Source organism: Oryctolagus cuniculus, chromosome 1 (genome assembly GCF_051225735.1).
Source record: "Oryctolagus cuniculus isolate XC-2025 breed Fujian yellow rabbit chromosome 1, ASM5122573v1, whole genome shotgun sequence".
Classification (NCBI taxonomy): domain Eukaryota; kingdom Metazoa; phylum Chordata; class Mammalia; order Lagomorpha; family Leporidae; genus Oryctolagus; species Oryctolagus cuniculus.
The window spans coordinates 111,779,113-111,805,956 of NC_142867.1; the positions used below are offsets into that span (position 1 = coordinate 111,779,113).

General features: G+C 53.9%; 3 protein-coding genes across 15 annotated transcripts; 1 reads left to right on the forward strand and 2 right to left on the reverse strand.

Annotated features, from left to right (window-relative positions):
- Positions 1-866: 866 nt before the first annotated feature.
- IFT46 (intraflagellar transport 46) lies at positions 867-15,195 on the forward strand. 7 transcript variants are annotated; one of them, XM_089313409.1, is made up of 13 exons: positions 880-1,139; positions 1,659-1,741; positions 4,326-4,402; positions 4,586-4,639; positions 5,183-5,301; positions 7,761-7,835; positions 7,994-8,087; positions 9,572-9,700; positions 10,510-10,631; positions 10,965-11,031; positions 13,844-13,904; positions 14,109-14,194; positions 14,871-15,195. In XM_089313409.1, exons 5-13 carry the CDS (start codon positions 5,183-5,185, stop codon positions 14,964-14,966), a joined length of 849 nt encoding a protein of 282 aa, XP_089169535.1. In that variant the 5' UTR covers positions 880-1,139; positions 1,659-1,741; positions 4,326-4,402; positions 4,586-4,639; the 3' UTR covers positions 14,967-15,195. The 7 variants fall into 7 exon arrangements, 4 of the variants coding, with proteins under 4 accessions (XP_008248682.3, XP_089169535.1, XP_069903287.2 ...); XM_008250460.5 differs by lacking the exon at positions 4,586-4,639 and having other exon boundaries at positions 867-1,139; XR_016220937.1 differs by lacking the exon at positions 4,586-4,639 and having other exon boundaries at positions 878-1,139; positions 9,572-10,152; positions 10,285-10,631.
- A 1,872-nt stretch (positions 15,196-17,067) lies between these two features.
- LOC100340032 (transmembrane protein 25) lies at positions 17,068-20,528 on the reverse strand. Of its 7 annotated transcripts, none has more exons than XM_070047197.2 (6): positions 20,192-20,528; positions 19,743-19,909; positions 19,419-19,449; positions 19,207-19,307; positions 18,975-19,054; positions 17,068-17,393 (listed from the first exon to the last, which is right to left on the reverse strand). In XM_070047197.2, exons 2-6 carry the CDS (start codon positions 19,810-19,812, stop codon positions 17,211-17,213), a joined length of 465 nt encoding a protein of 154 aa, XP_069903298.2. In that variant the 5' UTR covers positions 19,813-19,909; positions 20,192-20,528; the 3' UTR covers positions 17,068-17,210. The 7 variants fall into 7 exon arrangements, 6 of the variants coding, with proteins under 6 accessions (XP_069903298.2, XP_069903302.2, XP_069903301.2 ...); XM_070047201.2 differs by having other exon boundaries at positions 19,743-19,832; positions 20,192-20,344; XM_070047200.2 differs by having other exon boundaries at positions 19,743-19,835; positions 20,192-20,330.
- Positions 20,529-20,537: 9 nt separating this feature from the next.
- Positions 20,538-25,858, reverse strand: LOC127482690 (tetratricopeptide repeat protein 36). The gene is made up of 3 exons (XM_051835998.3): positions 25,595-25,858; positions 24,449-24,637; positions 20,538-20,815 (listed from the first exon to the last, which is right to left on the reverse strand). Exons 1-3 carry the CDS (start codon positions 25,710-25,712, stop codon positions 20,556-20,558), a joined length of 567 nt encoding a protein of 188 aa, XP_051691958.1. The 5' UTR covers positions 25,713-25,858; the 3' UTR covers positions 20,538-20,555.
- Between the last annotated feature and the right edge of the window lie 986 nt (positions 25,859-26,844).

The following is a 26,844-nucleotide window of genomic DNA, read 5'->3' on the forward strand; positions in this document are numbered from 1 at the left end:
TTTTCCTGGTCTCCCATGGGGTGCAGGGCCCAAGCACCTGGGCCATCCTCCACTGCACTCCCTGGCCACAGCAGAGAGCTGGCCTGGAAGAGGGGCAACCAGGACAGAATCCGGCGCCCCGACCGGGACTAGAACCCGGTGTCCCGGCGCCGCTAGGCAGAGGATTAGCCTAGTGAGCCGCGGCGCCGGCCTCAGGGTCCACTTTTTAAAAAATTTATTTGAGAGACAGAGAGAGCTCCCAGTTGCTGGTTCACTCTGCAGATGCCTTGTTGGTGTCAGTAGCCAGGAACCCAACGTGGTCGCCCAAGTGTGGCCAAGAGCACGGCTACTTGAGCCATCACTGCTGCTCCCCAGGGCACACAAACCCAGATACTTCTACGCGGAACGCAGGCAGCTTAACCACTAGGCTTCACGCTTGCCCCTCAATGACCATTTTTAAAGTGCCTAATTTAGGAAACATGCTAGCATGCCTAGAGAAAATTAGACACATACTCTGCCTTAAGGAAGCGCACAGTCTTTAGCAAAGAAACATATAGGACACAAAGTGAAGTTGAATCTCAGATAAGCAGGGATATCGTATGACTCATGCGATGGGACATTGTGGAGGGGGTTATATATATTTATATAATGTGATATAACTCCTACAGAAGGACATACAAGGCATTGTGGAATATTCTCTGGAGAGCACGTGTGAATTCTGATTAGACCGACCTAGGAGGACTCGCACGCCCGGCAATCCTTGTTCTGGGAGGGTGGAAAGGCATACCTATAGCCTTGCTTCTAAGTTGGAGGGCTAACTCTCCTGGAGCCGACATGAATCAGTCCGCGTTGCCAGACACGGCCGCTAGAGGGCGCAACAGCTGCATTTATTTAAAGCATAGACAAACCAGCGGCTCGGCGGCCCAGAGAGGCTTTCACTGACTCCTCGGGCCCTCCTTCCTGCGCCCAGAGATCCGGGCGAGTGGAGGTCTCACGAGAATGAAAGCAGATCTCGCGACTCGTTTCCTTTTTGCCTAGCGACGAACCCGCCGGTTGCTCCAAGTAGAATCCGTTAAGTGGCCAGAGCTGGTTGGAGTGAGCCCCTAGCCCTGGGCGGGGGTTCTTCTCCCGTAGAGGAGACGGATTCAGAGGGGCTACAGGTAATTCGTGCTCGTCGAGGAAGGAAACAGCCTTCCTCCCTCCCGAGAGGCGTTTGAGGGGTCGCCCTTCCCGCTGCTCCCATCTCCACGACAGCGGGCCGTTTCTGCGCCCCTTCCCCCCGTTGCTCCCCTCAACTGACATCCGGCCTGCGGAGCGGGGTGGACAGGGGCTGATGCTCCTGGGGACTCCCGGGTGGGACCTGGAGACTGGGGTTCGCCCCCTCTGCGGGGCGCCGCCCCAGGGCTGCCCCGGGACGGAGCTTTCCCAGAGCCAGCCTCGGGGAAGCTGCAGACGAATCCTGCTGTGTCCTTGTGCGGATCTGACGGCGCTGGGGAAGCTGCCCCCGAAGCTGACTGCCTCAACGCCGTGCCCTCTCGCTGCCGACAGTCCCTGCAGCAGAGTGACTGCGTTAACCGCGGGGTGGGCGGAGGAGAGGTTTGGCGTCCTGGGTAGGAAGGCGGGCCGAGTGCGCCCCGTGTCCCACGATGAGTCGGGTGAGCAGGTCTCCTTTTGCTTAGACCGAGATCGTTGAGAACCAGTCGTACGATGAGCGGCTAGAGATTAACGACTCGGAAGATGTTGCAAATGTTTATGCTCCAAGGTAAGAGGAAGGAAGAGGAAAGAAAACAAATGATCTTCAAAGAGCGAGATGGATTCATGGTTATCTTCAATGAGCTCGAGTCCCGGCTGCTCCACTTCCGACCCAGCTCTCTGCTATGACCTGGGAAAGCAGTGGGAGATCGCCCAAGTCCTTGGGCCCCTGCACCCACATGGGAGACCCGGAAGAAGCTCCTGGCTCCTGGCTTCGGAATGGCCCAGCTCCGGCTGTTGTGGCCATCTGGGGGGTGAACCAGTGGATAGAAGACCTCTCTCTCTGCCTCTGCCTCTCTAATAAATAAATACATCTTTTTTAAAAAGTTCCTATTTTGTAATGCAAATTCTGACTTTCAGAGTTACGTTACTCCACTTGCCACTGTGTGTTTTCTCAGTAGTTAAGAAAGAGAAATCATGGCAGATTCTTCTTCCAACCCAACCCTATCACCATTTTTTACCAAAAAAAAATTCTTAATGGTTTTATGTATTTTCACCTACTACTTGAAAGGCTGAGAGAGAGAGAGAGAGCGCACCCTTATACCCACTGGTTCACTCTCCCAATGCCAGCAGCAGCCAGGGCTGAGCTAGGCTGAAGCCGGGAGCCCAGAACTCCATTCAGGTCTCCCACATGGGTGACAGGAGCCCTAGCACTTGAGGCGTCATCTGTCTCCCAGGTTGCACGAGCAGGGAGCTGGCGCCTCAGTGGAGTAGCCAGGACTTGAACTGGCAATCTGATACGGGAGGTGGGCATCCCAAGCAGCTACAGTGCTCACCTCCCCATCACCAGTTACTTGGTGTTGCTGCTGTGTTCAGCGTCGGCTAGGAGTTCACTCTCTTAGTAGTTATTGTTGCTGTTTTTATTTTTACCAAAACTGTGCTTTGCTCAGCTTTGAAGATACTTCAGAGCTTGCCATTAACCTGCATCCCCAACCAAGAGCTCAATGGATGTCTTAGAGGACGTGATACGGTTCGCTTGTTCAACAGACATCTTTGGATGTCTGCTGTGTCCCAGCCTTTTGCCTGGCACTGGGAATACAATATCTTAGACAAAAGACACATTGTCCCTGCCATCCTGTTGCTTGGAATCATGGGAGACAGATGACAAATGAAAAAAAAAAAAAAAGATAATGGCAAATGTGATCAGTGCTTTGATAGAGACAAAAATTGTTTGCTGTTATGGAAAACAATGGTGGGGAGGGAGACCTATTTTTGATAGAATGGTGAGGCTTCGTATGGGATGCTGGTGTCGCAGGCGGCAGCTTAACCTGCTGCACCACAACGCCAGCCCCTCGCCACTCATTGCTTGGTGGACGCTTGGGTTGTTTGCACCTCTTGGCTGCCGTGAATAGTGCTGCTGTAAACAGGTATACGAGCGTCTGAGTCCCTGATTTCAGTTCTTTGGCGTGTACACCTCGCTACCAGATATGGTTTCTTTAAACGTTTATTTACTCAATGGGGCTGGCACTGTGGCGCAGCGGGTTAATGCCCTGGCCTGAAGCACTGGCATCTCATATGGGCACTGGTTCGAGTCCTGGCTGCTCCTCTTCTGATCCAGCTCTCTGCTGTGGCCTGGGAAAGCAGTGGAAGATGGCCCAAGTCCATGGGCCCCTGCACCCGCATGGGAGACCCAGAAGAAGCTCCTGGCTCCTGGCTTCAGATCAGCGCAGCTCCGGCCGTTGTAGCCATCTGGGGAGTGAACCAGCAGATGGAAGACCTCTCTCTGTCCCTACCTCTCTCTGTAACTCTGTCTTTCAAATAAATAAAACAAGTAAAACAAAACAAAACATTTATTTACTCGAAAGGCAGAGTGCCAGAGAGGGAGCGACACGGAGAGGTGTCTTCCATCTGCTGTTACACTCCAAATGCCTGTAACAGCTGGGGCTGGGCCGGGCTGAAGCCAGGAGCCAGAAAATTCATCCAGCTCTCCCATATGGGTAGCAAGAACCCAAATATGTGGGCCATCATTTGCTGTCTCCCAGCACGTTAGCAGGAAGCCGGATCAGAAGGATGGAAGTAGAGCAGCTGGGATTCAAAAATGAGCTCATATGGGACGCTGGCTTCACAGGTGGCAGCCATGGCTAGAAGTCAGTCTCCGGTCCTTTAGCTAGATGGACTTATTTTTATTTATTTATTTATTTTTTTTACAGGCAGAGTGGACAGTGAGAGAGAGAGAGACAGAGAGAAAGGTCTTCCTTTGCCGTTGGTTCACCCTCCAATAGCTGCCACGGCCAGCCCGCTGCGGCCGGTGTACCGCGCTGATCCGATGGCAGGAGCCAGGTGCTTCTCCTGGTCTCCCATGGGGTGCAGGGCCCAAGCACCTGGGCCATCCTCCACTGCACTCCCTGGCCACAGCAGAGAGCTGGCCTGGAAGAGGGGCAACCGGGACAGAATCCGGCGCCCCAACCGGCACTAGAACCTGGTGTGCTGGCGCCGCTAGGTGGAGGATTAGCCTATTGAGCTGCAGCGCCGGCTAGATGGACTTATAAACGCTGTTCCATAAAATGGCTGGGGCATAAAATATTATAAACCAGAAGTAGTCCTCCTTACAAGTCATCTTCACAACAACCTAAAGGGAAACCTTTTCTTCTAAGGACTTCCTTCTGCCCGCCTTCGCAGCAAGACCAGGGCTGATAATAACAGTGATCAGTACGAAGAGGAAAATAACAAGGTACAGTATAACCTGCGGGTTCCTGTGGGATTTCTGCCTGGGGGTCTTAGTAGCTAGTTTGAGATGGCACCAGGTCAACAGTGCACGTGTTCTTGAGCGCTGGTCTCCAGTGGTTGGGTGCCTTTGAGCTCATGCAGGAAACTCGTGCGGGAGTGGAGCTTTGTGATTTCTACTGCTCTTCAGGAATGAAGCCTGTCACTCAGCAGGTGGTACCTAGAGAGCCAGAAACTCAGAAAGGTAGGTTGTAATGCCAAGAACACGACCCTCGTGAGGCGGAAGCTACGCCTTGCATCTACCTTGGGGGGCCAGGGCAGGAGGAGAAATGTCAGTGAATGCAGACGGAAAACCCATCTTCTGGAACCACTGGCCGGAAGTCAGGCGCGGGCTCCATCCCGAGCTCTCTTCTCTCGATGGTTGCAAGCACCTTGCCCTGGGCAGCCTTGCAGATGGGAGACTAGCTGATCTTTGAGTCTCAAGATCCTCGAAAGTTCCCTGCTCCACCTTGCCCCGCTTCCTCCCCGAGTCATTACTGAGAGAGGTGCCGCTCAGCTTTGGGGTTGACGCTGTCGGGGTCGCGTCCACGCAGAGCTCTCAGGGTGGCCCCGGGTACAGGAGGGAGGACAGAGCAGCCTCGGGCGGAGGACTGGCACGTGCCTGGTCTGTGGCTGGACAGGAGCAGGAGGTGGCTTGCGGGCCGCTCTGGGCGGGGCGGGGAGCAGTGCGGGCCCAGGCTGGTGTGCTGCCCCTCTCTCACGTGGCCCCCTCCGCCCACCCTCCCAGATGACCCCCCTGCGGGGCTTCAGTGAGAACGACGACGAGGACTACGGGGACGACGACGACTCCTCCGAGACCGACTCTGACACGGACGAGGACGAAGAGCACGGGCCCCCTCCGGAAGGGTGAGGGAGGCCGCCTGGCACGCGCGCTCAGGCAGGAGGAGACTCCCTGTCCAGACCCGGGCTGGGAGGGCTTCGGGGGTAGCAGTGTGCCAGCGGCTCTCCTGAGCGCTTGTGTTTAGGGTTCTCAGATGTCTCCAACCCAGCACCGCCTCTCCCAGCCCCGTGCTCTCCCTTGCTCTCTCTGAGACTCGAGGGTTAGATGCTGTTCTTCAGGTAGCTCACGTTCTGAGCCGGAGAAAATGCATGTGTGCGCGGAGCGAAACGGGCCCTGTGCATCAGCCCCTGTGATTTAGGCTAGCTCCTTTTGGACCTCAGGAGCCCCCCATTCCTGCTGCCGCCTGGTGCCACATTAGTCATGACTCACCCCCAGGGGTTTTATTCAAAGTGGATTCTAAGTCCCATCTATTGACAGTGCAATTATGGGTTCAATAAATGATGGCACAGTTGGTCAGTGGCATTCTACCTAGCTGTTAGAAGCTAGGTGGCCACTTTCCATGCACCGGCAAGGAGCAGTTGCCAGGAGGAGCTGCTCAATTTTTAAAAGATATGAAAGCGTGTTTCTGCTGTGCTATCCTGTGTCTAACGCGAATGTCACACGGACTGTCTTTGGAGGACACACTAGGAACTGGTAATAATGGTCAGTTGGGGCGAGGAACCACTGGTGGCAAGGGGACAGGTAGGAGTAAGCCATAACTCTTCACTGTATTTATTTTGTATTTTTTACCAAGTGCATGTATCATAGTAACGTAGTTTAGTAACTATAAAAACAGTGAACCCTGGGTTTTCCACCTGCAGGTAGGGATGAAGTAAATTAAGCGGATGTTTAACCCCACACTGACGTCCACGGTTCCCACTGTGCTTCGTGATCATATTCTATAAGTCATATTCTAGGGAATGTAAACTTAAAAAGAGATCTATTTATTTGAAGGGCAGAGTTACAGAGAGAGAGGGAGAGGGAGAGAGAGAGAGAGAGAAAGAAAGGGAGAGAGATCTCCCATCCGCTGGTTCACTTTGGCCCTGGGCTGGGCCAGGCCAAAGCTGGGAGCCTGGAGCCCAAGTACTTGGGCCTTCTGCTGCTGCCTTCCAGGAGTATTAGAGGACGCTGGATCAGAAGTGGAGCAGCCAGGGTGTGAACCGACACTCTGATGTGGGTTGCCAGGGACAGGGTTGCAAGTGGCAGCGGAACCTGCTGTGCCACAGCACTAGCCCTGGGAAATGTAAATTTTAATTCATTAATATATTTAATTTTTTAGAGTAAGTCTCACCAGAAACACCTTATTAACAACCTTATAACCCACTTAATATTTGCCAATGTTTATTTCATTTTACTTTATTATGGTTAATACATATGCGCTACTGTTTTTTACTATATACATTGTCATAAATCAGTACTTTCTTTTTTTATTAATTAATTTATTTGAGAGGCAGTGAAACAGAGAATCCTCATCTACTAGTTCATCCTTCAAATGTCCACCATGACCAGGGCTGGGCCAGGCTGAAGCTGGGAGCCAAGGGGTGGCGGAGACTCGAGTATTTAGACCACCACCCGCCGCTCCCCAGGGTGTACACTCAGCAGGAAACTGGAATCAGCAGTGGAGCTGGGACAGGAGCCCGGGCACTCTGACACAGAATGCAGGCGCCCAAACCCATCTTTTATTTTTTTATTTATTTTTTTGACAGGCAGAGTTAGACAGTGAGAGAGAGAGAAAGGTCTTCCTTTTCCGTTGGTTCACCCTCCAAATAGCCACTACGGCCGGCGCGCTGTGGTGATCCAAAGCCAGGAGCCTGCTGCTTCTCCTGGTCTCCCATATGGGTGCAGGGCCCAAGCACTTGGGCCATCCTCCACTGCCTTCCCGGGCCACAGCAGAGAGCTGGCCTGGAAGAGGGGCAACCGGGACAGAATCTGGTGCCCCAACCGGGACTAGAACCCGGTGTGCTGGCGCCGCAGGTGGAGGATTAGCCTAGTGAGCCACGGTGCCAGCCCAAATGCGTCTTAACCATTAGGCCAAACGCCTGCCCCACACGAGGACTTGGTATTAACTGTGTAAAATGCAGTCTGACAAACCCAACCATCTTCCGAAGTTTGGATATTTCATTTGGTTCCAATGATTTTGCTTTCATAAACATCGTCAAAACATCATCTCTAAAACATTTTTTTGTTGGCGTGAAGTATTTCCATGTCAGAAATCAGAATCTCTTGTTCCACATTCTCTCATAATTCCTTCCATTCACAAAAAGGGAAGACGATTTTTGTTAGGGTTTGCCATAAAAAGAATTCTGTTTTGGATTTCCTGCAGTTGCGTCCTCCTTCACTGTCAGATGATGGAGAAGGAATTATCATCAGCTTTAAAGCTGCCTTTCACAGCCCTGGATCAGGGCCCGTCCCCGGGTCAGGGGACACACGCTCTGCCGCCTCGCTCTTCTCCGGGCACCTGACCAAGTGGTGTCCCCTTCCCCAGGGCCTACGATCCTGCGGACTATGAGCACCTGCCCGTTTCTGCCGAGATTAAGGAGCTCTTCCAGTACATCAGCAGGTGAGCGCTAGGACCTCGCCCTCCACCCGCCCTGGCTGCCTCACCCCGGACCTTGCCTACCTCTAGTCTGCAAGAGGGCCGTCTCCTTCTGTGTCTCAAGCCTGAACAGTAGAGTGGCTTTCTCTGACTGTCTCCACTTGGCCTTGACAATCCCCTAGGTACACACCTCAGTTGATCGAGCTGGATCACAAACTGAAACCCTTCATTCCGGATTTCATCCCAGCTGTCGGCGACATTGATGCATTCTTAAAGGTACAGGCAGTCCATCCTACAACTGGCTCCTTAGATGATTCTCCCGACTGCCTGCCCTCCCTCTAACAATTCCAGTAATTTCCTAGACTGCATTGGCTACTGTGATAACATATTCATTTCACCAGAACCCTTAACCTTGCTCTCTGTTCCAAATTATACTCATTGCTAGTAAGTAATACTTTATTATCTCATTATAAATGAAAATTTTGTCATATATTTGTCATCCTAATTATGAATCCAAGATTTATATTTAGGGTCCTATTGATCATATATTTTTTTCTTTTCTTTTTTAAAGATGTATTTATTTTTATTTGAAAGGCAGAGTTTACAGAGAAAGAGGGAGAGACAGAGAACTTCTATCCACTGGTTCACTCTGCACATGGCCACAACAGCCAGATCTGGGTCAGACCAAAGCCAGGAGCTTCTTCTGGGTCTCCAACATGGGTGGCAGGAGCCCAAGCACTTGGGCCATCTTCCTCTGCTTTCCCAGGCCATTTAACAAGGAGCTGGATTGTAATCGGAGCAGCCGGGACTCAAAATGGCGCCCATATGGGATGCTGGCGCTGTAGGCTGTGGCTTTACCTGCTATACTACAGCACCGACTCTGATAATATATTTTTGTCTACGTAGTATTTAGTCCATCATGATAACAATCATGCTTTTTTTTTTTTAAAAGATATATTTATTTGAAAGGCAGAGCATCAGAGAGAGAGAGAGAAAGGGAGAGAGAGAGAAAGAAATATCTTCCATTTGCTGGTTCACTCCCCAAATGGCCACAACAGCTAGGGCAGGGCCAGGCTGAAGCCAGGAGTGTAGAACTACATCTGAATCTCCTACGTGGGTGGCAGGGGCCCAAGTACCTGGGCCATCATCCAGTGCTTTCCAAGATGCATTTGCAGGGAGCTGATTACAAATGGAGCAACCAAGATTCCAACCGGCGCTCCCGGATGCGATGATAGGGGATGCTGGTGTCACAAGTGGCGGCTCAGTTCACTGCACCACAATGCCGGCCCCAGCATGCTTTATTTTTTTTAAAGATTTATTTTTATTTTACTTGAAAGGCAAAGTTACAGAGAAGAGGGAGAGACACAGAGAGACAGAGATCTTCCATGCGCTGGTTCACTCCCCAAATGGTCTCAATAGCAGGGGCTGTTCAGGCCAAAGCTAGGAGCCCAGAGCTTCATCTGGAACTTCCACGTGGATGCAGGGCCCAGATACTTGGACAGCCTTCCACTGCCTTCGCAGGTGCATTAGCAGGGAGCTAGATTGGAAGTGGAGCAGTTCCCATATGGGATGCTGGCATCGTAGGCAGCGGCTTAAACCCCTCCCTCCACGAGGACTCTGGCCCTGTCCCAGCATGCTTTCTAATACTGGGAACAAGGTGAGCCAGAGAGTTCTTCCTTTTCAGCTGATGGACGCAGCAGGTGTGACGCTGTGCGGCCCTCCCACTTTCCTTTCTGCTTCCTTCCCTTGTTCTTAACCAGGTCCCACGTCCTGACGGAAAGCCTGACAACCTTGGCCTGTTGGTGTTGGATGAACCTTCTACAAAGCAGTCTGACCCTACAGTGCTCTCCCTGTGGCTGACGGAGAATTCCAAGCAGCACAACGTCACGGTAAGAGACTGGCCCATCCCAGGCCCCGCTGCAGAGGGCCAGCGGGGCCATTTGTACCGTGCTTCCTGTCGAAAGGAGTAGCTGTGGCTTTGGGCCAGCTCTGCTTTCGCAGCGACAGTTTACTCGGGACATAATCCACATATCGTGTAGTTGACCCTTTACACTGTCCCACTCATTGGTGCTTGGTGGGTTCACAGAGTTGTACAGCCATGGTCACCTTCTAATTTAGACACATTCTCATCGTTCCAAATAGAAACACCACGCACATACGGAGTCACTCCTCATTCTCTCCCCCTCCTGCCCAGACGCCGGCAACCACTTCAGCCTCTTCTGGGGCCGCCTAGTGTTTAGTTGTTTGTGTTCACCACGTTTTGTTCACTCACTCACCACTCGTTTCCACATTGATGAGCGATGCTGTGGTGACTGTCAGGATAGCAGTTTTGCATGGGCAGGTACTGTTCTTCCTCTTAGATCCCTGGGTAAGAGTGGGACTGCCGGGCCACAGGCTGTCGCTAACGTTGTCCGCAGTGGCCGCACCGCCGTGCAGTCCCACAGCAGTAACGGAGGGTCTGGTTTCTCCACAGCCTCACCAGCACTTGCTCTCAGCAGTCTTGTGGTTCTGGCCCTCCTGTGGGTGCGAAGTGGTGTCTCACTGTGGTCAGTCCTGCCCGTGGACTTGCCTGGAGCCTTTGCTGGGCCGTGGTTAGGCTGCCCTTTTCCTCGACTCCCTTGTATGTGGTGAGTCGCCCCGTTACAAACCAGAGCGCCGCTTCAGGACTGTCAGCCAGGGTCTCTCCTTGTTTTCCCAGCAACATGTGAAAGTAAAGAGCGTGGAAGACGCGGAAAAGAATCCCAAAGCCATTGACACGTGGATCGAGAGTATCTGCGAGTTGCACCGGTCCAAGCCTCCTGCCACTGTGCACTACACCAGGTAAGAGTGCACGCGCTGTGGCATGCCTCACCCTCGCCACCTTTGCCACCTTTGCCCCACTGCTCCCGAGAAGAGGCCCAAAGCCTGGGGACCAGTTTGGTCAGCTGCTGGCTGGGATTGCAGACAGAAGGATGCTGATTTCTCTGGTGTCATTACGGGGCCAGCTCCTCTGAGCCCCAGGCCCTGGGGGAATTTGGTTGGCACAGCCGAGGTTCTCCTGCATTCCTCATGGGCCAGAGTGAGGCCCTCTCCTCCCTCTAGGCACGTCCCAGTCCAGGGCCTGCTGCTGCCCTGGATCCAGCTTTCTCATCACTGTTACCTCTGTATTTCCAGGCCCATGCCCAACATCGACACCCTGATGCAGGAATGGTCCCCAGAATTTGAGGAACTTTTGGGGAAGGTGAGTGGAAAGGAACAAGAAGTAAGAGATGTGGCCCTCATGCCATGGTCCAGTGTTTTGTCCCTTACGGTATTATTAACGTTTTAGAAATGGAAGTATGGGGGCTGGCGTTGTGGCTTAGCAGGTAAAGCCAGTTCCTGTTCTGGCTGCTCCGCTTCCAATCCAGCTCTCTGCTAATGACCTGGGGAAAGCAGCGGAAGATGGCCCAAGTGCTTGGGCCCCTGCGACCTGTGTGGGAGACCGGGATGAAGCTCCTGGATCCTGGCTCCTGGCATTGGCCTGGCTCAGCCCAGCCCCAGCCATTGTGGCCAACAGATGGAAGATCTCTCTCTGCAACTCTGACTTTCAAATAAATCATTTTTAAAAAATAAAAGAAAAATTGAAGTACACCACCCAGTCAGAAGTGTGCACATGCGGTGAGTAGTGGTGCTGCTTTGGCCACTGAGCCCGCTGTGTGCGTTAGGTCAGTGTGCAGAACGCTGCCAGCTTCCTTGGAAGGCCTCAGGCCCCCACCTCCCAAGGCAGCCACCATCCTGATTTCTGATGGCATACATGAGCTTTGCCTGCAGGTGTTTTGTACTTTTTCTAAATTTTTTCAGGATTTTTGTTGTTTTTGGTTTTGTTTTTAAGGATTTATTTGTTTATATGTAAGGCAGAGTAACAGAGAGGGAGGGAAGGAAATCTTCCATCTGCTGGCCCACTCCCCAGATGCCCACAACAACCAGTGCTGGCTGAAACCAGGAGCCAGGAACTCCATTCTGCTCTCCCACGTGGGTGCAGGGGCCCAAGCCCTCGGACCATCTTCTGCTGCCTTCCCATGGATATCAGCAGGGAAGTGGCTCAGAAGTGGAGCAGCTGAGATTTGAACCCGGGCTCCTATATGGTCTGCAGGCATTGCAATGACAGTTTAGCTTGCTGTGCCACAATGCCAACCCCTATATTATTTCAACTTAATCACGCTTTGGTGTCCTCTTTAGCCCAGTATTTTGGGATATTTGTCTATATTTTTCTGTGTGATTGTTCATTTGTTCTTGTTTCTATATAGCATTTTATCATTTGAATACTTAACAATTTATCCATACTATGATGGCATGTGGGAAGTTTCTAGTTTTTGGTTGTAACAATAGTGCAACTAGGACATTCATTTTTTGTTTTTTAAGATTTATTTATTTACTTGAAAGAGTTACACACAGAGAGAAGGAGAGGCAAAGAGAGAGAGAGAGGGGGGTCTTCCATCAGCTGGTTCACTTTCGAATTAGTTGCAATGGCTGTAGCTGTGCTGATCTGAAGGCAGGAGCCAGGAGCTTCTACCGGGTCTCCCACGTGGGTGCAGGGGCCCAAGGGCTTGGGCCATCTTCTACTGCTTTCCCAGGTCATAGCAGAGAGCTGGATCGGAAGTGGAGCAGCCGGGACTTGAACTGGTGCCCATATGGGATACTGGCACTGCAGATGGCGGCTTTACCTGCTACGCCACAGCACCAGTCCCAGGAACATTCTAACATATCTTTTGGTGAACATATGCACTTCTTTTATTTTATTAATTTATTTATATTTTATTTTTTTAAAGATTTATTTATTTAGGTAGAGTTACAGAGAGGCAGAGGCAGAGGCAGAACCATCTGTTGGTTCACTCCCCAAATGCCACAATGACCGGAGCTGGGCTGATCCAAAGCCAGGAGCCTCCCCCAGGTCTCCCATGTAGGTGCAGGGCTCAAGCACTTGGGCCATCCTCCACTGCTTTCCCAGGCCACAGCAGAGAGCTGGATTGGAAGTGGAGCAGATGGGACTAGAACCAGTGCCCATATGGGATGCTGGTACCATAGGTGGCAGCTTTACCCCCTACGCCACAGTGCTGGCCCCAATCCTTATGTTCTACTATGCTATCTATACCTCGGTGGCTTTTTTCTCCCTGCTAAAATGTAGGCTCCATGAAGACAGAGTTTTTAGTAGTTTCTTGAAGAAACAATGTCTTTCTTCATGACACTTTAAAAGTGTGACTAGGGGACTGGACAGCTAGATTACAGGACATCCCTCAGTGAATACTGTGCCAGGGAACCATGGCAGGGATTATTTTGGCAGTATTAACAGACAGAAGTGGTACACTGTTAAATTGGGAAAAAAGCAGGTGAGCAAATTTCAGAACTGTATGCACTGTTTTTGGTGGAGAGAGAAAAAGTTTTATGAAGGCTGTAGTTTTAAACTTGCCATGTGACTTGTCTTGATCCAGCGCCTGTCACCGGGGTACGACGCCATGTCTGTTTTCTCTGTCCCCATGGGGGTCTTAGGACCGTTAGGGATTACAACATCAAGTAATTCCTTGGCCATAGCCAGCCACTTCTTCACAGATCCACACAGGAAGACAACACGGCCGTCTAGTTTAGTTACCAAACCCTTTGGTCTGACGGGTCACCCGCCACTCCGGTAGTCACTGAGTGTGACCAGTCTGCCTCCCTGGGGGCAGGGGAAGCGTGTGGAATGAGTTGGCCATGGCTGCTGTGTGAAGTGCCGCAGGCCAGGAGTGCAAGGTCAAGTTGTGGGCAGGGCTGGTTCCCTGAGGCCTCTCTGCTTGGCCATTTCCCTTCTTCACGTGGCTGTCCTCAGTGTGTGTCTGCCCTGGACGCCGATTGTGGTAAGACCACCGCTCGGACGGCACTGACGGTCTCAGGGTCACTCAGTGATCTCTCCACATACACTCACATTCTGCGGTGCAATCAACACAGAATCGGGGGGCCGGGGTGGGGGGACACGGTTCAGGCTGGGAGCCCTGGGGCTTGAGCCTTTTGACTTCTGATTGAACCTGCGCCCCGTGCAGGTGAGCCTGCCCACGGCCGAGATCGACTGCAGCCTGGCGGAGTACATTGACATGATCTGTGGTGAGTGCTCTCCCGCTCCCCGCCCCTGCACAGATCCCGGCCAGGCTTTTGAAAGGCCGTGGGTGTGGGTACTGCCTCCAGTTGAGCCAGCACTCAAGGGTGATGCCTGGGTGCACATGGCTGCTTGCTGGGGACACACGCACGTGCCTGTCACCCCCGAGTTTGTTTGCTTCTGTTTCTAGGAAGTGTGTTTGTTTGTTTTAGCCATCCTGGACATCCCTGTCTACAAGAGCCGGATTCAGTCCCTGCACCTGCTCTTTTCCCTCTACTCGGAGTTCAAGAATTCACAGGTGGGCCAGGCATGGAGCTCACCGTGGTCCCCCTGGGCTCACTGTGGCCGTGTCCCAGGGCTCTGTCTGCAGTTCCCACTGCCCTTCCGAGAGCAGCGGGGGAGGGGGAGGGTGGGAGGGTGTGCGCCTCGGGAAGCTGGGGGAGGGTCTCTGGAGGACTGTGTTCTCACAGCAGAACCAAGGGCCTCATGAGTGGAAGCAGGGAGGAGGTAAAAGAGGCCTCGTCTGTGAATCTGTATTTATTTATTTTCATTGGAGAAGCCGAGTGACAGATTCACTGATGGAGATCTTCCATCTGCTGGTTCACTCCCCACATACCCACACCGGTCAGGGATGGGCCAGGCCGAAGCCAGGAACTCAGTCCCATCCAGGTCTCCCATGGCGGTGGCGGGGACCTACGCACTTGAGCCATCATTGCTGCCCGCAGGGCTCACCAGCAGGAAGCTGGGACTGGACCGCAGACTCCCTGATGTGGGGTGCGCATGTCCCAGACTGTGGCTGAACAGCTGCTGCGCCAGACGCTCAGCCCTCGAGGCGCTTTACACAGCCACCAGCAGGATGCTGTTTTGGAAGCAGAATTAGGAGACACTAGGAGCTGACGGGTTTGCGAGAGGTTGGTTCTTGCTAAAATGCAGCAACTATGTGCGTACCCTAACTTCCCTCTCTTTCCTCACAGCACTTTAAGGCTCTCGCTGAGGGCAAGAAAGCGTTCACCCCTCCATCCAACTCCACCTCCCAAGCCGGGGATGCCGAGACACCGGCCTTCAGCTGAGCCGCTTCCCGGGCAGCGAGGGCACGGCCGGCCCGCAGGCTGCCTTCCTGGGGAGGTGCGCAGCTTCACCGCTGCGGAGACGGGGACGAGAAGAACTGGAATTTGCTGAGGGATCCGTGGAGCTCGGGCTGGGAGGAAAGCTTAAAAAGATACTTTGTCTGGGATAGGAATGCAATTACCTTCAAGTTCACTGACAAAGATTTTCTAAATAAAATACCCTACCTATTGTTTTTTCCTGCTTTTCTTTGAAATGAAAGAGAAAAGGCTGTTGGAGCAGAAGGCGGAGGCAAAGAAGGTGGCCTGCTAATAATGAGGTCACGTGCAGGCAGTGTCATCAACCAGCTTTGCCCACGGAGGCCACCCCAGAGCGGGCGTGGAGGGACCCGTTTTGCTCGGGGTCCCTGTCCAGAGAATGCCGGCCTCCGGCAGGCCCCGTCTGGCTGTGCGCTCCCCGCCTCGCTGTTGCAGGAATCCAGGCAGGTGGCTGTGGCTGGGGTCAGGGCAGAAGTTGGAGAGACCGACAGATTTGGGGAATGTTTTGGAGTTAAAGCAAACTCTGGTCAGGAAATCTGAAACTGCACTGCTTCTTTTTCGATTTTTTTAAAAGTTTATTTATTTGAAAAGTACAGTTACAGAGAGGGAGGGAGAGCTAGGGACTGAACCGACCCCCATCTGGGTGCCAGAGTCACAGGCAGTGGCTGTACCTGCCCCACCACAGTGCCGGCCCTGGTGACTCCAGGTTCTCCCTGCTCTGAAGCACATCCCAAACCCTGCGAGGGGTGACCTGGGGATTACACGAAGTGTTACGTGGCTGAATCCACGCCCAGAGACTGCGAATAGCGCGGGTGAGCTGCACTTCCTGTCTGAGCTCCTGGCTGTGCCTGGGCTTTTGAGTATCCCTTCTGCTCTCCACCCTGGCCTGAGCCACTGCTTCCAGTCTCCGCTGTCCCCCATCTCCAGCTGCTCCCTCCTGGTTGCCTGCCCTGCGCCCTGGGAGAGGTCAGTTACCTTCTCTGCCTCCTTAACCCAGCTGTCAAACAGAATGAACACCAGCTCACCTCTTCGGCTCTTCCGAGGGTAACAGATAGGTGAGAAGATGAAGTGCCACCAAGCGTAAATCTGCAGTTTGGCTCTTTAGATTTTCCATTTGGCTGCTCTGTCTCCACCCCAAGACCCTCACGTCCACAGTTCCCAGATGTGGACCGCAAAACCCAGCTGCTTGCCGCACTCCAAACAGGGCTTGGGAGTTCTCTTCTGACTCAGCCTTTATGGAGGCTGTTTCTCGTGTTGGAAATGTCCCTCCCCGTCTCTGCTGATCCGAGGTCCTTAACACTTCTACAACAAAAGTCAAGCCCAAGTAGTTACATCTTTACGCCTTCCTTTAATCTTACTAAAAAAAAAAAGGACACATAAGAGTTTTAATTTTTTGAAAGGCAGAGTAACAGAGAAGGAGAGTTTGAGAAAGAGCTGTCCCGGGGGCTGGCACTGTGGCATACACCACCTGTGATGCTGGCATCCCACATGGGCACCAGTTCAAGTCCTGGGTGATTTACTTCCGATCCAGCTGCCTGCTAATGTGCCTGGGAAAGCAGTGTAAAATAGCCCAAGCGCTTGGGCCCCTGCATCTATGTGGGAGACCTGGAAGAGGCTCCTGGCTTCGGCCTGGCCCATGGCTGGCTGTTGTGGTCATCTGAGGAGTGAACTAGAGGATGAAGGGTCTCTCCCTCTATCTCTGTGACTCTTTTGAGAATAAATAAATATTTTAAAAAAAAAATAGAGAAAGCTTTTTCATCTGCTGGTTTATTCCCCAAGTGACTGCAACAGCCAGGGCTGGGTCAGGCCAAAGCCAGGGACATGGAACTTGGCTAAAGTCTCCCAAGTGGGTGGCAGGGATCCAAGCACTTGGGCCATCCTCTGCTGCTTTTCCAGGCACGTTAGCAGGGAAGTGGATTGGAATCAGAGCAGCTGGGACTTGAACTGGCACTCAGATATTAAATGCCAACATTTCAAGCAGCAGCTTAACCTGCTGTGCCATTATGCCTGTCTCAAGAATTTTTGTTTTAAAAAAACCATAAACCAGTTAGGACAGATAACAGAAGAAAATGACCACCGACTATATAAGCAACATAATTTTGGAATGTGGACAAGAGTAACTGATTTGGGGTGGGCAGTTGGGGAAGCAGAGAAGAACTCTGAAACCGTGGAGGAGAGAGCCCAGAACGGAAGCTGCTGGACACCGGAACCCTAGAAAGTGCCAGGAATGGAAGGTGCCAGGCATTTCTGACGGCAGGTGTGCCGTGTGCGGCTGAGAGCAGGCCTGGTGAAGGGCTGTGGACGGAGTGGGGTCCCAGAAACTTCCCCACCTACCTCCTTGCCCCAACAGAAGATGGACAGCTCTGACCGCGGAGGCTCTGGGCAGGAGCACCTCTGAGGACAGAAGGAAGGGGCCGTATTTAAAATAAGAATCGTGGGGCCGGCGCTGCAGCAGTAGGCTGATGCTCCGCCCGCGGCGACGGCGTCCCACGTGGGCGCGGGTTGATGGAACAGAGCCGAGCGTGGGTGCGTGGGTGCTCGCTATTTATTTTCTCCACTGTGTGATTCAGAGATTTCATTTAGAAGGCATTTGAAGAAATGAAGCAAAGACATGGAACTCCGTTCAGTCAAGTTTATTGAATTTACTTTGTGCTTCGCACTGTCCTAGGCAGTAACATGAGAAAAATTATAAAATATAAGACCTCAACAGGGGAGAAACACACTGCACCTGGTGCTCTCCTGTCGTCGCCACGTTGCTTTTTACAGCATTCTTAGGTTGCTTTGGGGGGTTTGTGGGCTCCCTCTCTCTCCACAACCCCCGGAACTGCTGGCACCACTGCGTTCTGTGCCTGTGGGGACCAGCCCCTAAAGTGCAGAGGGTGGGGCAGCCAGGGCGTGGCCGGAGCCGGGGTCCCACCGAGGGGAAGACATGCAGAGAGAGAAAGCCACCATCGATCCTGAGCCTCAGTCGCTCACAGTGAATGCCAGAGAGGTCAAACTCGGGGCTCTGGGGCCCTCGCTCACCCCCTTCCCTGGGGGCTGTGCTTAAAGTGCCAACACTGTAAAAGTGATGCATAGCTACATGCTGTCCTGAGTGCCACAGACTTGTCACCTCCTCCTTCTACCCTGACTTGTGCTAACACCAGGCACTGGCACTGCCAGGGGCCAGGCCTTTGGGGTCGTCTAGGGCCCCGTGGAGTAAGTCCAGTGTATAATCTTTGATGCCCGGGAGGAGGCAGGGCAAGGGGACAGAGGACAGAGAGGTGTGCAGCAAAAGGGACCAGGCTGTGCTTGGCCAGGGCCCCGGGGCCAGGGGCCGGCTCCTGTGTGGAGGGCAGATGGGCTGGGCAGCTGGGGGGGGGGTCCTACATTTCCCTGAGGGAACAAAGCTACATAGCACAGGAAGGTCCAGAACGTGCAGGGCCCTCCCTGTCCCCCCACGCAGGCAGCCCCATGCCTGCTGTACAGGTGCAGAGGAGGAACGGGACGGGGGCCTTGCAGGCCACGCCACACCTGGATGCCGGGTGATGAGGGAACTCACCTGACGGAAGAGCCCCCCCTGCCTGGGCCCAGCCATCTCGTCCGGTCCCCAGCCTGAGTGAGCACAAGGGCTCAGGCAAGAGAACATCTGTGCCCCTGTGCGTCAGGGCCCAGTGAAACGCATCAGAGGGCACAGCAGCCAGGAGGCAGCCAAGTGGCGGTGGCGTGGCCAGGCCCGGGATGCCTTGGAGCAGGAGTGGGAGGGTGCAGCGGGGCCAGGAGGGCACTTGTCCCATCCTCAGCTCAGAGCCAGATCTCATCGCTGCTCACGCTGGACACTCGATAGATGTAGCCCAGCATTGGGAGGCGGATGAAGCCTGGGGACGGGGGACAATCAGGGACCCTTGATCCTTGGGGGCCTCTCTGCCCCTGGTACTCAGGATAAGCATGGGAGGGGAGCAGAGAGGCAGCAGCAGGCCCCTCCCTCCCCAGTACCTCGGCTGGTGAGGAGGCCGCCGGGCTCTGGGTCCAGAAGCTGCTATTCTGAGCCATCTGCTGGTCTGCTGGTTTCCCTGCTGGATGACAGAGAGGTTGGGGCCAGGATGAGGCCCGCGCCTGATGGGGCCGAGCCCTGCTGGGTAGCAAGCTCTCCCTCTGTCTCCCAAGCACTTCTGATGCTTTTAAAGCAGGAGCAGTGGGGGCAGGGGGAGAGGAGGGCTGGGCATACCTCTGCAATCCGGAGTGAGGTCGTTGAGCTGCAGGTTGGACGGGAGGGACATGTTCTCCCGCGGCAGGCGCACGTTGTTGAGTTTCAGGTTGTTGGAGTCACTACAGGGCAGACAGAGGCTTCAGTGCGCGCTGGCACCAGCAGCCTGGGCTCCAGTCCCCACCTGCCTCCAGGTCCAAACCATCCGTCCACCCAGCCCCAGGGAGAGTTACCTAGAGATCAGAGATGGGCGCCGGGAGGGGCCTGAGGAGAAAGAAACCAGGCCGTGACTGCCAGTGCACCCCCCCCCCAACACCGGGCTCCACCCCTGCCCTGTCAGAGCCGGGACCTCAGAGCAACGGCCTCAAATGCCCAGCAGAGATGGGGCTCCCAGTGCCTGCCCCTGCCACCTGGGACTGGCTGGACCCATGGCAGGTGAGAGAGGGAAACCTAGCCCAGAGCCCAGGGCTTGGAGTGGGCACCCAGGGCATCGTGCACGCAGCGAGGGGGCGCTGGCCCCAAGAAGCGCTCTGCCAAAGAACGAACAGGGTGAGTACCTGAGCTCAGGAGGCCTGGCACGAGCAGCAGTGAGTGCAGGAGGGCAGCTGGGTCTGGGGGCAGCGCCATGGCCCTGCCAGGGCCCCGGACTGCTGAGAGAAGGGGCGAGCCGCGCTGTGAGCCAGGTGGGAGCTGACAGGCCCAGCAGTTCCTCCAGGAATTCACTCTCCAGGAACCAGGCATGGAAACACAAATGCAGAATAGCCCACAATAGAGCCCGAAGCCACAATGCACTCACACACGCACACACACACACACCCAGCAGGTGCCCGGACGCGCGTGGGAGCAGAATCCAGCACTGACTCCAGGGGTACAAACCGCACACACCCGCAAGCTTACAGAAGCAGCGAGAGCAATCGGACGCACACACGCGCACACGAACCTCACCCCCAGAGGACTCGCCTTCCCCCCGGCCCGGACCTCCCTCCTGCCCCATATCCCATCCCACCTTTCCCAATCCTGGTTGCTGGGGTGGATTGGAGCCGAGCCGGGAAAATCGCAGGCGCGGGGGTCGCCGCAGCGTGCTCCCTCCGCCCCGCCCACTCCCGGACCGCTCACCTGGCTGCCGCCCCGAGCGCAGCCCGAGCGACTGCTCAGGTCTGAAGGGCGCCGCAGTCCGCAGCAAGGGCGGGGGCCGCGCCAGGCAGGGCCAATCAATGCCCGACCGCGGGCGCCACGGGCCCTCCCTCCCCAGGCAGGTGGTGGCCGGCCCCGGGCGGGCCTCCTTGCCGCGCTCCCCCGAGCGTCCCTGCCCCTGTGCGTGGCGCGTGGGCCCGACGCAGAAGCAGGCGGAGTCGGTGAGCCCGGCAGCATTATTGGTTCGGGGCGCCGCGCAGCTGCCCCATCATGTCGGCCAGCATGCGGTTGCACAGAGCGGCGTAGGGGTTGAGCAGCACCAGCTGGCGCCGCGCGAAGGGGCTGCCCAGCCGCGCCGCCCGCTCGAAGTCCCCGCGGGCGTCGTCGTCCCGGCCCTGCAGTCGCGCCAGCAGCCCACGCTGCACGAAGCCCTGGCGGGCGGCGCGGCCCCGGCCGCCGCTCAGCGCCAAGGCGCGCTCCAGGTCGTCCAGGGCGCCTGCGGGAGAGGCCGGGCGGGCGGGGTCAGCGGCGCGCGGGGATGCGGGGATGCCCGGTGCCCGGTCCCCCGCGCCTCCGCGGCTAAGCCCGGCGCCGCAGGCCGTGCGGGTCCCTGAGGCGCCGAGCCGGGCCATTTGCACGCGCGGGTTTGCCCATGGAGGTGCGGGCCGTGGTTCCCCTTTGACGGATGCAGACTGGGCTGCACAGCCGCTTAGAGGCAGAGCTGGGACCAAAGGTCAGGCCTCGCCGCGCCCCGCTGACTGTCCACCACGAACACACCGAGACACGCACGTTGCGGGAAGGACCCTGCCCCGCTGTCCCTGCAGGTGGCGGCAGGCCATTCCCCTTAATAGTTATGCTTTTAGGCCGGCGCCATAGCTCACTAGGCTAATCCTCTGCCTTGCGGCACCGGCACACCGGGTTCTAGTCCTGGTCAGGGCGCCGGATTCTGTCCCGGTTGTCCCTCTTCCAGGCCAGCTCTCTGCTATGGCCCGGGAGTGCAGTGGAGGATGGCCCAAGTACTTGGGCCCTGCACCCCATGGGAGACCAGGAGAAGCACCTGGCTCCTGCCATCGGATCAGCGCGGTGCGCCGGCAGCAGCATGCCGGCCACGGGGCCATTGGAGAGTGAACCAACGGCAAAGGAAGACCTTTCTCTCTCTCTCTCTCTCTCTCACTGTCCACTCTGCCTGTCAAAAAAAAAAAAAAAAAGTTATGCTTTTACTGTGTTCCACGTGACTCATGCTGAATCTCAGTTAACCAGGTTATACTTAGGGCTGGGGTACAGTGGGTTAAGCCGGGGCTTGGGTCGCCAGTAGCCTCTATGGGCACTGGTCCTGCCTGCCCCTCTTCCGATCCAGCTCCCTGCCAATGTGCCTGGGAAAGCAGGAGAGGATGAACCAAGGGCTTGTGACCCTGCACCCACGTGGAAACTCTGGTGGTGTTCCTGACTCTGATTAAGGCCATCCGGGGAGCTGAAATGGCAGATGAAAGATCTCTCACTCCAACTCTGCCTTTCAAATAAATAAGTAATTTTTTTTAAATTATGCTTAGCTGCACAGTCCTTGCAAATGCAGTAAAGTCAGCTTTTCATTCTTTTCCTTTTCAGGGTTTTTTTTTTCCCCCTTCCATGCCTTAGAAGTTCTCTGTTCCCTATGGTCCGCACTGATGGCCTCTCCTCATTCTCCCATTGTCTCCTGGATCTTCCGTATTTCCTGTACAGTACTTGAGGTGGGCCTCTGCGGAGGTCTTCAGTAAGATCCCCGACAGCTTCCTCCCTGTCTTCGCCTCAGTTCACTTCCGGTCTGGATTCCTTGGGGCGCTCCAGCACCACCCTGGAGCAAGGCCGCCTTCCCCCAGCAGGAGCTGTGCTCCCCGCCCCACCCACACTGCCCAGAGGCTCCGGGATTGCTGGACTGGAGGAGCCCAGGGCCTCCCGGAGGAATCACCTTGCTTCTCTACAGGGTTTCAGTCAGCGGCTTGTCCCCGGCTGCCTGGAACAGTGGCGCCTGCAGAAGGGCCTCAGGTCTCCATTATTCCCAGAAAGGAGCGTGAACTCCAGCCTGGAGTCCCACCACCACTGCTAGTCCTACCCATTCTGCTGTTCCCTCCCAGGCTTCTGTGGTAACACCTTGCATCAGCCTGGACTCTGGTCCCCAGCACAGTCCCCTGTGTCTCTGTGTCCCCACTTCAGCCCGAGTGACCTGAGAACAGCAGGTGCAATCCCTGTAAAACCCTCGTGATCCCCCGTGGTTTCAACAAGACACAGGGCAGTCACGGGCTGGCACTCCCTAGTCTTTCTGCAGGCGCAGCTTGGGCGTCTGTCCACACTGCCTGCTCCAGCCACCCTGCCCCTGTGCCTGCTTTCTGGTCCTCCGCAAACTCTACTTTCTCCCGCTGACCCAGCCAACTCCTCATCCTTCCAAACCTGCCTTTCAGGGACAGGGCCCCTGCTGACCCCTCTCGAGCCTGCTACGCCGCTGTCCCAGTGTCCACTCCCTCTGCCCGCTGGCCTGCCACCTGCTGCCTGTGCCCAGTCAGATGATGGCAGGCAGGGTATTTCCCCTCCCTGGGCCTTGGTGTCTTTATGAATGAAATGGCAGGTAGGGTATTTCCCCTCCCTGGGCCTTGGTGTCTTTATGAATGAAACGGGGATGGCCACACTGGAGATTGTTGAGGGGTTGCGGAGATTGCCCGAGTTCCCACAGCTTCTGTCACTTAGGGACTGCTGTATACTGTATATATACTGTAGTATACTGTATATATACTGCTGTATACTGTATAATACTGCTGTATATTGTGTATACACCGTAGTATACTGTACACACAGCATACTGTAGTATACTGTGTATACACTGTAGTGTACTGTGTATATGCTGTAGTGTACTGTGTATATGCTGTAGTGTACTGTGTATATACTGTAGTATACTGTATATATACTGTAGCATACTGTGTATATACTGTAGTATACCGTGTATATGCTGTAGTATACTGTGTATACGCTGTAGTGTGCTGTGTATACACTGTAGTGTACTGTGTATATGCTGTAGTGTACTACAGGGCGACCTGAGCCAAGGCTGTCTGGGTATAAGGCTGTAGTATACTGTGTATATACTGTAGTATACTGTATATATACTGTAGCATACTGTGTATATACTGTAGTATACCATGTATATGCTGTAGTATACCGTGTATATGCTGTAGTATACTGTGTATATGCTGTAGTGTGCTGTGTATACACTGTAGTGTACTGTGTATATGCTGTAGTGTACTCTCAGGGCGACCTGAGCCAAGGCTGTCTGGGTATAAGGCTGTAGTATACTGTGTATATACTGTAGTATACTGTATATATACTGTGTATATACTGTAGTATACCATGTATATGCTGTGGTATACTGTGTATACGCTGTAGTGTACTGTGTATATACTGCAGTATATACTGTAGTATACTGTGTATATGCTGTAGTATACTGTGTATATACTGTAGTATACTGTGTATATGCTGTGGTATACTGTATATATACTCTAGTATACTGTGTATATACTGTAGTATGCCATGTATATGCTGTGGTATACTGTATATATACTGTAGTATACTGTGTATATGCTGTAGTGTGCTGTGTATATACTGTAGTATACCGTGTATATGCTGTGGTATACTGTATGTATACTGTAGTATACTGTGTATATACTGTAGTATGCTGTATATATACTGTAGTATACTGTGTATATGCTGTAGTATGCTGTGTATATACTGCAGTATACTGTGTATATGCTGTAGTATACTGTATATATACTGTAGTATACTGCATATATACTGTAGTAGACTGTATATATACTGCTGTTAGGTGTCAGCAGTGCATCTTTTCTCTGTGTGACCTCAGTGCCTGCCCTGGTGCCACACAGTTGGCGCTCACTGCTCCTTGACTGCACGCATGCACACCACTCTCTCACAAGAGCTCTGTGAGATCAGCAGGACCTGTTCCATAGCTCATCCTTCTTAGCAAAGAACACAGGCCCTGGGGAGCTCTGGGAGCTCCCCACGCCCCCAAGCCCAGCCCCCCCCCCCGGTCTCTGGGCAGTGCCCTCTGGGAACCCCTTCTGCAGGAGCTCCAGGCTTCACCGCTGCTCACCTGCCACGTCTCCTTGGAGTCGCCGGGCCTGGGCTCGGTTGTTGTAGGCTGAGGCTCGCTCAGGCAGCAGGTGGATGGCTTGGTCAAACCTCTCCAGGGCTGTGCCCAGGTCCCCAGCCTCGGCTGCCATCACCCCCTGCAGCTCCAGGGCCTTGGACTGCTCCAGCTGTGCTTGAGGGAAACCTCTGTCTGCCCAGAGGGGACAGGTGCGATCAGGACCAAGAAGAAAACGCATCTCAGGGCGACCTGAGCCAAGGCTGTCTGGGTGTGGGTCACAGAAGGGGTCAGTTGCAGTTTGGGGAGCTGAGGTCATCATGGTTGGGAGCTGGCATTGCCCGAGTTCCAGAGAAACCTGGGGGCAGGTCTTGGTTGGCCCCTGATTCATTGCCAAGGGGCTCCCATCCCCAGTTCCTTAACTTGTAGTTTAAGCACTCAAGGTCGCACAGCCCCTAAGTTGCATAGCTTGGGTTTGAATGCAGGTCTGTGGCTCTTTAGCTTGTTTCACTCTCCTACTTGTCCTACACAAAGCTTCTGCCCCCACGTGGGAGACCCAGAAGAAGCTCCTGGCTTTGGCCTGGCCCAGCCCCAACCGTTGCGGCCATTTGGGGAATGAGCCAGCAGATGGAATATCTCTCTGTTTCTCTCTCTCTCTGCACTCTACCTATCAAATAAATAAATAAAATCTTAAAAAGGGGGCTGGGGGCACTGTGACCACCCTACCAGAGCCTGAGGATCAGCTCGGATCTACCCCTGAGCCTTTCAGCCTAAAGTCCCCATAAAGCGTGGGCTTCCCAACCAGAAACAAAGGGCATCAAAACTCCATGAGGGGCAGTGGAAAAGCCAGTGAGCCAAGTCCGCTCAGTGCGTGGCAGATGCGTCTGCCCGCATGCCCGCTCAGCCACCCCCTGCCCTGTTTCCATCGGCCGTTCTGCAGGGGGTCATGTTCTCTGTTACAGCAGAGGTATTAGCACAGTCCATGGAGCAGGCCGGACAGACTGGCGGTCTTTGTCACATCCTTGTCACCAGGCATACTAAGGATCAGCCGAGCCCTCAGGTTCCAAGCTCAGCCGTAATCCCGGGGTCATGGAACAAGCTCTGTGTGCACTAGCCCATGTGCAGAGCCACTGTCCAAGGCCAAATGCTCACCTTCATCGGCTTCCTCCTCCTCTGCGTCTTCTTCCGGGTCCAACCCCACAACATCTCCAAACGGGGTGTTGGGGTTGAAGATGGCCTGCAGCACGGCGCGATCATTCGGAGTCGCCATGGTGCTCAACTCCAAACTCCCAGGAGGGGAGAGAAGCCGGGCTGGGGCGGAGCCGGCAGCAGGCAGCAGGCAGCCGGCAGCAAGCAGCCGCTTTCCTGGGACAACCTCTTTGTGGCTTGAGCTCAACCCCTCCGGCCTGGGGTCAGCGACCCTGGCTAGGCAGAATATTTACAGTTCTTTCCCCACTGCCCTCCTTTCCCAACACAGAACAAACAAATCCGCTCCAGCCTTAAGGTGGGGCAGAGCACAGCACGCTGCGGCCTGTCACCCAGCCGGAATGATTTGGTTTGATTATGCATTAAGTATTCACAGTTGAGAACACTAAACTCGTTAGGTCCTGGGCATCCGTCTCCGGTGGGTAAGGGGACAGAACGCGGCTAGAACAGCCAGCCTGGAGTTACCATCTTAAAAGAATGGGAAGGTGCTTGAGTAACCAGGCCACAGGCCACGCCCCCCCCAAGCCAAAAGGAAGCTCAACCTTGTGCAGCAATAAACTTGACATGTTTATTAATTAAACTATCACTTAAATAAAAAAAAGTGCATAGAAAATAAACATGTTTAAAAACTCCTTTTTTTTACAAGTATGTACACGTTTACTTTTACATTCAGTCTTTCGTAGAGAGCTTTCAGCATTATTATTTTTTGAACTATTAAAGTATTCTCCTTCGTCCCTGTCACAGGGAGTTAACACTGATGGACTTAAGACACATTTGCCCTTTTTTTTTTTCTCTTTTTCTCTAACCAGAAGCTTGGAAGAACACAAGGAAAAAAATAACAAAACAAAAGATCTGTTATACATGATAAAGTTGTCAAGAAATGTCTTATTTCTAGAAAAGAAGCTTGTCATCTGTTGAGCTCTTGAAACGATTATTCAGCTACCTGTGTTTACTAAAGAGACTGGTAAAGTCCAAGGAAAGAAACAGCACGAGTCTGTTTTCTTGGTTGAGAGACAGAACTAGAGTTACCTCAGAGCAGGACACCAGGAAAGCACAGAACACAACTGTCCCCTAAGTGCAGGTGGAAACCCCGACATTCATGGCAGAAACAGAAACAAGGATACAGGTACCGACTGGCAACATTCAAGGGCAGAAAAAAATCCAGGTGACACCATTTCTGCATCTCTCTCTGGTCC